General features: G+C 55.4%; 1 protein-coding gene across 1 annotated transcript in view; it reads right to left on the reverse strand.

Moving 5' to 3' along the window:
* Positions 1 to 7,608: 7,608 nt before the first annotated feature.
* The window catches only part of GLI1 (GLI family zinc finger 1), a 24,442-nt gene continuing 22,138 nt past the window's right edge, over positions 7,609 to 9,912 (reverse strand). Inside the window, exon 10 of the mRNA XM_015414121.1 lies at positions 7,609 to 9,686. Within this exon, the coding sequence (XP_015269607.1) occupies positions 7,609 to 9,686 (2,078 nt within the window). The remainder of the gene's footprint in view (positions 9,687 to 9,912) is intronic.

The following is a 9,912-nucleotide window of genomic DNA, read 5'->3' on the forward strand; positions in this document are numbered from 1 at the left end:
TTGCCCACACGTACTTGAGGCTCATTGTTGACGACTCATCAACGTCCTGGGAACAAAAAGAGAGCCGATTCACTCCCTGTTCACGGAAGCTTTTCTTGTGGGTTGCCTACAGGCAGTTTTTACTTGCCAGTGGTGACCAGGCAAGTTGCTCTTTGCAAGCTTGCTGTTCATCAGGGCAGCTCAGGAAGCCGCTCCTCCTTGCCCAGAGCTCAGGAGAGGGTGTAAGGCAGACTCCTGTTTCGTCTCCTGGCCCAGACTGGCGGTCAGAGGCGCTAGTAGTGACTCTTCCGCTAAATCACTCGGGCGTCTGGGAGGCCTTGAGGGATTCAGCTTTACACCTCCTCATCTCTCTCCCAAAGCCTGATACGCCAGGCTGCCTTGCTCTGGTTTATATACCCTTCCGTACCATTTCACAGATTCATGGTCGTAGCCTTGAAACCATTCAGCAAAGTGGGTGCCCTCTAGGTGGCGACCCCTCATGCCGTGAGGGCACAGCCATGCTAAAGAAGTCAAGCCAACTTTGAAACGGTTTATTGGTCATGGCCGAGATTCATATTTCTGCCTTAGAGAGCTGTTGTCTCTTTACAGTGCCACAGTGCCTAGCTTTTCTCGGGAGCCTTGGCATTTCAGGAGAGGTTTGAGCAGACTCTGGATGGTCTACACTCGGTTAACCATTTTCCAGCCATCTGGGGGCAGGGCTTTGGTGCCTTCCGTAGCCCTCCTCATCTCTCTCCCAAAGCCTGATAACGCCAGGCTGCCTTGCTCTGGTTTTTATACCCTTCCGTACCAGTTCACAGATTCATGGTCGTGGTCTTGAAACCATTCAGCAAAATTCTAGGTAGCAACCCCTCATGCCCTGAGGGCACATCCGTGCTAAAGAAGTCAAGCCAACTTTGAAACGCTTTATTGGTCATGGCCGAGATTCATATTTCTGCCTTAGAGAGCTGTTGTCTCTTTATAGTGCCACAGTGCCTAGCTTTTCTCGGGAGCCTTGGCATTTCAGGAGAGGTTTGAGCAGACTCTGGATGGTCTACACTCGGTTAACCATTTTCCAGCCATCTGGGGGCAGGGCTTTGGTGCCTTCCGTAGCTCTTACTTCCGGGGCCTCCGACAGGTAGCTCGTGAGTTATCGGTTAGCTTGTATGCCTCCTAGAAGACCCAGGAAAATATTGCAAAAGGAAAGGCTCTGTCCTTTCTTCCCCCCCTTAAGTTTTTATTTTACAGGGTTTTCCTCTGTGCTGCTTAGCAGGTAGCTTCATTTCTAGCTCTTCCAAGTCCCTCCCTGCTTTGCTTCTAGGACACAACAGAACTTGGTAACGGTGTTGGGGATGGAGGTCAGGGAAGTAGCTTGTTTTCTTTTCCCCATTACTCAGAAGTGGCTGTCGGTAAAAGAAGTGGTTGGCCACCTCTGTCCTAGCTCCTTGCAGAAACGGGTACAGCCCAGCTTCTTAGTGGGCTGAAGCTAACAGGTATTATTTCTGTCTTGGGATGGGAGGTAAAACTGCAGCATTGAGGCAGATCATGCCCATATGCCCATATGCCCTCGCTCCTGAAGTCTTGCTGGGACTGAAAACAAAAACTCCTCCGTCTTCTGAGGATGCCTCCTTCTAGGCCAACCTTGTGCACTTTGCCCCAAGTCCTGGCCAGTCACTGCTTAGTGCTCCACTTGTCAAGTTTCTGTACCAAAACAGGAGTCCCTTGAGACAGCCTGGGGGGGGGAGGGGCTGGACGACCCAGCTGCATGTTACCGGCTAAATATCAGGAGAAACTTCCTAACTGTAGGAGTGGTTGAGGAGTGGAACAGTCTGCCTCGGGAGGTGGTGGATGCTCCTTCGCTGGACGTTTTCAAGCGGAGGCCGGACGACCATCTTTCGGGTATGTTGTAGGTATGCAGGGCTATCTTTCGGCTGTGCTCCTGCAGAGTGCAGGGGGTTGGTCTAGATGACCTGCAAGGTCCCTTCCAACTCTAACATTCTATGATTCGATGTCTGCCGAGGCTCAGCAGGTGGGAAGGGGCGTCTTCTGCACCCACCAGTTTCCTCCAGGAAATTCAACCCCCTCCAGCAGGCTCTGTTCTGCTTTTTAGGAGAAAGTAACCTTTATAAACCATGTGGGTGTCTGTGGGGGATTTATAGCGCAGGACCAGCAGACAAGAGATGAGTTAAGCCCCTGCCTCCTGATGGTGCCGTGCAAAAGCCCCTCTTGGCTCTTAGGGTTGGATCCACACTAAATGTTCCATCAGCAGAACACAGATCCTCCCTCCTCCCCTCTGCAGCCCTTTGATTTCCCTGAAATGTTGTTGGGGGGGGGGCGAGGGGAGGGACAGGTGACCTCCCTCGAGGAGGAACAACACGCGGGGAAGGGGGGCCTGCAGCAGGAAGAGGCCTCAGTGGGAACGGCCGATCTAGACTGGATCCAACCCTGAAGCGCCTTCTGTAATGTTACACGAGAGACATCGAACTAGGAAGCTCGAGTTTCCCTTGCAACCTCTTGCTCCACTCTCAGTTCCCCAGAACGTTCTGTCTGACGTGGGGAACAGATAGTCACCAGGATTCATTTTGCTGAGAGTTCCCAGTCAGCAGATCCACTCACCAGCAGAAACCCCCCCCACACACACACACACAAGGGAGCTTGCTGGATGAGTCTGTCTGGAGCCCTCCCTCCGACGACACAGCGAGTAAGAACAGTTTAGTCCAGTGCTTCTCAAACTGTTTGAAACAGGAGCCCGCTTCTAAAAGCACAGCAGGTTACAGGCACTCACTCACAAGGAAATCCGTGCTACTCCCTAGCCCTTGCGAACAGTTTCCATGCTTAGTATGAATAAATATATGGCATTATTGAGTGAGCGGCTGTGTTTCATGGCCATCCTGCGCTTTCGGCAGGGGGCAAACCCAAACGTGCCAGAGAGCCTCCCAGAATCTCCAGTTTTCCCTGTTCCTCTTCCCCATCCTTGGCCTCCTAACCGACTTCTGGGTCCCAACCTACAGTTTGAGAGCCACTGGGTTAATCGTTAGAAGAAACCAAGGAAAGAGCGGTGAGGCCGCTGATGGTTAGAAGCACAGAGCTGGGAGGGGCTTCGAGGGTCATCTAGTCCAACCCTTCCTGCACAATGCAGGATATTCACAGCTACTTCCCACCCACCACCCCAGTGACTCCTGGTCTCTGCCCAGAGGAAGACAGGAAGGCCTCCAGGATCCCCGGGCCAAACTGGCAAGGAGGAAAATTCCTTCCTGACCCCAAAGGGGTGATCAGCATTTCCCCGGGGGGGGGGGCGTGTAAGAGAGGGCCACGAGAGCCAAGCACCGGCTCACCCCTTCCTGCCCTCCTTCTCACGATCTGCCTAAATTCACCGATGCAGACATGGCTGTCAGGTGGCCAGCTAGCCTCTGCTTAAAAACCTCCAAGCAGGAGGGCCCGCCCCCTCTCCCACGGAGGCCTGTTACGCTGAGGAACTGCTTCGGCTGTCAGGAAGTTCTTCCTACCGTTTAGCCGACTTGCTATGGTGCTATGGTGGTGATGGTTTGGGGCCCAAAGGAGGCTGGTTGCCTTCCCTGGAAACAAGGGAATGCCAGGAGGAAAACGAGATCGGCTGACCCCTCCCCTTGCTTAGCTCTGCTGACCCCATCCGTATTCCGCCTCCCCCCCATGAACTACTTTTTGCAGCTCAGTTGCACCTCCTGGGATGGGGCCAAGGGGGCGTGGCTCAGTGGAAGAGCCTCTGCTTGGCATGCAGGAGGTCCCCCCCCCATCTCCAGTTAAAAGGGCTGTAGGTCATGTGACAGACCTCTGCCTGACACCCTGGGGAGCAGCTGCCAGTCTGAACAGACAATCCTGCCTTGGATAGACCGCTGGTCTGATTCAGGATAAGGCAGTCTTGTGTATGTGAGCGCAGATCCCCAGGCTCAAGTTGTGCTTTGACTCAGGAAACGGTATCTTTGGGGACAGCATCTGATCATCTTCTAATTAAGTAAAAGGGGGGTTCTCATCAAAATAATGGACATGGGTTGCCTGCCCCCCCCCAGGTATCGAAGTGTAAGATAAGAACGGCATCATGAGAAACATGGGGGGTTGGGGGCCCCAAAAGGCCACAGCAGTGGGCCAGAGGGCATCCAGGTGCCAGACCTTGATGATACAATTCTCTCGCGATAGATATTAAAGAAACAGTTGAAGCATCCTTTTTCTTGAGGAAATACTTTTTAATTATTTTATATTGGTGCTTTTGTCCCTAAAAAAACAAAACGAAACAAAAAAAGACCGTGGTGCTTTTGTCCCTAAAAAAACAAAACAAAACGAAACAAAAAGAGACAGAGAGGGAGATAGAAAGAAAAAAAGATTTACAGGTAAAAAATACTCGGGCACATATATACTATATACAGACCATCAAAACACACGTCATGGTACGCCTAGAAAAAGTGTGTCTCCCCCCCCACACACACCCCTTTTGCTTTAATACCTTCTCCCCTCTTCCCATAGATGAAAAAAAGTCATCCGGTAGGGACAGGAATCAGTTTGGCTTTCAGGCTAAAATATATATAAAAAGAACGAAAGATACAAAACGAGAACTGGAAGGCAGGGGGTGAAGGGATATATTCTTTGGTTTCTCATATTTAACGGAAGTTTCTGTTCAGAAGAGAGAAGCCCTCTCTTTTGCTCTGATGCTTGGAGGCGGGGCACCGGAGGAAGTCGAGGAAGGGAATGTTGCTTTGTGTCTCTCTGTGGCTGGGTGCTGGTAGCCCCCGGTCCACGCATCGGGAGGGCTTGGAGGTGGAACCCCGTTCAAATACTGACCGGGGAGTCTCTTTCTAAAAACAGGAGAAAAACCTCAAGTCTGGGTCCTATACTCTTTTTCAGCTTCTAGAATACGGACTGTTTCCACTGATTTCCCCTTCCTCTAGAGACTTCCTCATGTAGGGTTGCCAACCTCCCGCTGGTGGCTGGAGATCTCCCACTATCACGACTGATCTCCAGGCGACAGAGATCAGTTCACCTGGCTGCTGCGGAAGGTGGACTCTATGGCATTATACCCCACTGAAGTCCCGCCTCTCTCCAAACCCCGCCCTCCCCAGGCTCCACCCCCAGAATCTCCAGGTCCTTCCCAACCTGGAGCTGGCAACCTCACCCCCACTTTACCCTGCTTTGGGGTGCACAGAAGGCAGGCTGGAAGGAATGGGAATGCTGCTCCCCCCGTTCATGTGAGATCAGGGCCAAGCCAAAGATCCCCCAACGTAAGGCATTTAAATGTTACGCAGACATGGGCTGTACATTTAAAGAGAGCCGAGAGTGGTATGGTCAAAGTGTGGTTGCCTTTGAGGTGTGCATGCTTTTTCTTGTCATCCCTGATGACCTTGGTGAATCGAGTTTTTGAAACCTTACCAAAACCTGTTTATCGGAGGAGACAGAGGTGACGACACCTCCGTCCTCATCAGCTTTGAGACTTGGGGGTGGGGAGACTGCCTGGCTCCAACCTGAGGTCTCCCCAAACCGTCGGAGCACTGACTTTGCCGGATCTGTTGCATCCGAGGAATACTTCTCTGACCCACACGCTTCTATGCTCCACATAGGATCCTGCTATTTGACTTTGGACCGGGAAAATCTGGTCCCTGAGTCATTTTGGTGATATGACCTGAGACGAAGGAAGGAGGGGATGAGCCATAGACAGAGCCAGAGCACGTATTCATTCCCCAGGATCTTCACTTAAGCAGGTCTTGGGTAAAGTGCTGTAGGAAAGCCCAAGACCCTAGAGAGCGGTCTTTTTCAATATATATATATATATATATATATATAGCTGTGTGGTTAGCTGACACAGCTTCTCCCATCAAAGTGCGGCCAAGAGGTGCACCTGTCTGCCTTTGATTCAGCTCACGGGCCGCCTGGCCTGCAGGGTGGGGGAACAGCATCACAGAGGGTTGCAACGTGCAACCTGGACTCCATTCCCTCCACATCCCTGTCAATCTACCCTTTTCTAGTTGCTTTGCGGCATGCCAGGAGCTCTAACCATTACAGCAGGTGTGTGGCTGGGGTGGAGGGAGTTGGATGGCATGGCCCCGGGGAAGGGGGACGGGTGGGAATCCTTGCGGCTTCCTGCAGTGTGAGGAGATTTCAGGGTACGTGGGCGTTTGGGCCCGCAACCTGGTCCCCCTCTGCTTGCCGCTTCCTTTCCCACACATTACGGAGTACAAAAGGCGGATCTGGTGTCCGTACCATGCAGTTGGACATGACTTGCACGTTCTCTTCCGCGCCCGTGCACTGGGAGCCTGATTCTGACTGGGGCCATGGCACGTGTGGACAAGGGGTTCGGCATTCATCCCTGTGCCATTTTTCCAACCTGAAACGGTCCAGGGGGGGGTCTGCTATTTGGCTTGCTGGGGACACCTATAGGTTTCTCCGGTGGGTCAAACAGTGCCTCTGCGGGACCCTGAAAAAGTGTGTAATGGTACTTAAGTGCAATTTGACCACATGCCACGACCTTGCTGGTGTAGCACGGGGCCATTGGAGAGGTATGTTCGGAACTGTTAAGCACAGAGAAGCTACCGGGGCAGGAGTTCTTACAGGGCAGGCTATGCGCATATCCACAAATAGAAAGCTTCTATTGCATTGTGGCCTGTGAGCGGCTTCTTCTCGGTCGTCCTTCATGCCTAAGGGCTGTGACTGTAGGATGGGAAGTAATGGAAAGAGCCCAAGTTTGAGGTCAGGAATGTGTGTGTGCATCTTCCCAGCCGGGCTTCAGGTGAGCAAGATGTTTCCCAAGTGGGAGGCTAAAGGTGTGAATGAGCCTAGGGCCGCTTCTTTCCCTGCTGTGTACTTACTGGCAGAAGATACTTTTAGTCCTACCAGTCTGCACAGCAGGAGCAGCCTGGAGCAAAAGAGGCAGGGGCAACCCTCGCATTCTCCGAAGACCCCACCTGCCATTCCCACGGATCTTGCAGGAAGCACCCACAAACAGGAGTCGAGATCCTCGCCAGCTTAAACCCAGGCCTCTCGGCCTACAAAATCCAGGCGTGACGGACATCAGCCCAAAAAAGCTTTTCTGCACGGGGTGGAGAAAAACGTGTGTGTGATCGAAAAGGACCCTAGATAGGCTGCCGTGTCAAAAGACTCTGGAACAGTGGGCTGCAGGCTCAGAGTTACCCTCAAGCTGTGGGGCGGCCCTCTCACAGGCAGAGGGCCCTGGGGAAGAGGCACTTCGGAACGAGGCTTACCAAGAGGGCTGGTTTCAGTGCGGTCCTTTGTGTGGGGAGAACAGGAGACATCAGGAGCTCCTGAGTTTGCTCCACCAGCTGAGAGGGTGGACGGAATGACTCGACTTCCTCTCCAGCCCATTCCCATCCTTCATCCATCACCATCTGCCCAACCCCTTCCTGAAGCCCAAAGCTCATTCATGAGGTCTGAGTCTGCACAGCAGATGCAGTTTGGTACCAAGAGCTGCCCTGAAAGTCACCAGCTGGGGTTGGGTTTTTTTCTCCGCAGAGACCCCCGCCCCCCCAATCCCCAACCATCGGTTATTGAGTCCAGCCCGGTAGGAGCTACCTTTGTTACTTCTCGTACCAGTCTGGTTTCAGTTAGAAGAGAAACCCTGTCATCACCACAGCCATAGGGCCGCCACCCCTACTAGGACAGGGTGTTAAGGAACTGGTTCTCCCCCGCCAGGGAGTTCAGCATGGAGCTCATATCCCCCACGGCCATGTTGGCCGGGACGCCAGGCGGGGGACTGGGGCAGATGGCCTCGGCTTCGTCCAAGATGGCCGTGAAGTCCAAGTGGGTGTTCTCCAAGTCCAGAGTGTCCAGGCTGTTGGACACCTGTTCCTCCGGCAGGTAAGAGAAAGAGTCTGGCTTCAGGCCCTCCAGCCCAGGGGCGAAGGCCCCCCCCGGATCCTCGGCCACGCAGCTGGACGGGGGGTTACGCCTTTGGTGGGCGCCCATCAGCTTCTGCCCGGCACCTTTGCCCAGCTGCATGTGCACCTGGCTGGAGTAACACACCTCCTCGGGGCCATGGAGAGGGGGCAAGCGCATCATCCGGCGGGGGCTGGCGTCGCTGGAGGGTTCGCAAGAGGGGCTCCCTTGGTAGCTCAAGCTGCTCTGCCGACTCAGTGGCTTGGGTCCACCGGGCGGGTGCGGGACCATCCCCGGGTTGTAACACTGGCTGCTGGGACCGGAAGATGCTTTGTTATCCATCACTTGGGGGGGCCTGGTGGGGTAGTTGGAGTACTTGGGGCCGGGGTACGGCTGGCACTGCCCGCCCTCCATCCCGTCCACGCCCATTAGGACATCGCCGCCCGGTTGCGGCTCGCCCCACATCAGAGCTTGCTGCGACTGCACGTAACTCCGCACCATCATCTCCTTCACGTGCAGCATCGGGGTCTGGGTTCTCCTGCCCGGGGCTTGCCCCATGCCGAAGCAAGGGCCCTGCTGGCTCTCCGGCGGGTACTCGCCGCCTCCACACATCGGCTGCGCTTGGCCGAAAGGCAGGTGCTTCATCCCTTGGCAAGAGGTGAGGGCCGGGGTGGCCGCTGGGAACTGCTGCTCGGCCTTGATGTGCAGCTGGCCGAACTGGAACGCCCCCCGCTGTCCTTCACTGCCCGGCTCCACGCCCATGTGCTTGGCATCGGGGACCGGGAACTGGGTAGAGTGGCACTGCACCATGCCCGCAGGGGGCAGGGGATTCATCCCTGAGCTGTTGCCATCCCACTGCCGTGCCGGGTGGAACGCTGGGTTCATCTGGCAGGGAGGCTGGACGTAATCCGGCTGCTCAAAGCTACCCTCGAGCTGCCCGTGGCTGCCCGGACTTATCTGCAAGTCAGCCATCGCCCGGGGGGTGCCCCTAAGGGCCGCGTCACTTTGGAGTTCCATGCTCACCGTTTGGCACGGGTAGTTTTGTTCCGGGTAGCCGAGGTATGGTTCTATCTCGAGCAGTTCTGGCTCTCCGGCCAGGCCGCCGCTCTCCATGGCCGCGCTCTCCAAAAAGACATTTTCGCTAATGCTCGGCGGCCTTGGGGAGAAGAGGTGGCGCTGCAGGTTGGCGTCGGAGCCCCCGACAGGCTGCCCGCTTCCTCTGCCCATGCCGGCCGGGCTCATGTTGCTGAGACTTTTGAAGCGTTGCACTCTGGGAACCGGGTGCGCCTCACCCACCGTCTGAGAGGGATCGCTGGCCCGGCGGGTGTTGTGATTCGGCGCTAGGTGGGGGTGGAGGATGCCAGTGCTGTAACTGTGGTACTCATTGGCGCTGTGCCTCCGCATGAAAGGAGGGGGGGCGGAGCCCGAATACTCTCCAATGAAGCCCGGCTGACACGCCCTTTCCATGTTGGGTAGCGGAGTCGGAGGCAGCCCGCCTGTTGCTGCAGCATACTTGGCCTTGAGACGGTACTGCTGGGCTGGCGTTAGGTTCCCCAGCCCCGGAAGACCCCCGCAGTGGCTGGCGTTGCTGGAGCGCCTGGAGGCATCGGGAGAGATGGCGTCATACCCATCGGGGGGGCCTAGCCCGTTGGGGGCTCCCCCTCCCGGCAGATACGGAGACACCACGGAGGAACGGCGGCTGACGGTGTAGGCTGAACTGACGGTGCTGGTGGTGCTTCCGCGGCGCTCCCCTGGTACGGGCAAGGAGGGCAGGTCACCGGACGACAGCTCCATGATGCGCCGATGCGAGACAGCGGAGGGTGGCCCGCACAGGCCGGACATCTCTCGAGGGGGGCCTGTGAAGAAGCAGAACAGACAGGCTGCCAGGAGAGAGAGCAGAGACACAAACTGAAGCTGCAGTAGGCGAAGCCGCAGGGCTCTTTTTGTAGCAGGAACTCCTTTGCATATTAGGCGACACACCCCTAATGTAGCCAATCCTCCAACAGCTTACAGAGCTCTTCTTACAGGGGCTACTGTAAGCTCTTGGAGGACTGGCTACATTAGGGGTGTGTCGCCTACTAT

This window comes from Gekko japonicus, unplaced genomic scaffold (assembly GCF_001447785.1).
Source record: "Gekko japonicus isolate JY-2015 unplaced genomic scaffold, Gekko_japonicus_V1.1 scaffold4019, whole genome shotgun sequence".
In the NCBI taxonomy this organism is placed as follows: Eukaryota; Metazoa; Chordata; class Lepidosauria; order Squamata; family Gekkonidae; genus Gekko; species Gekko japonicus.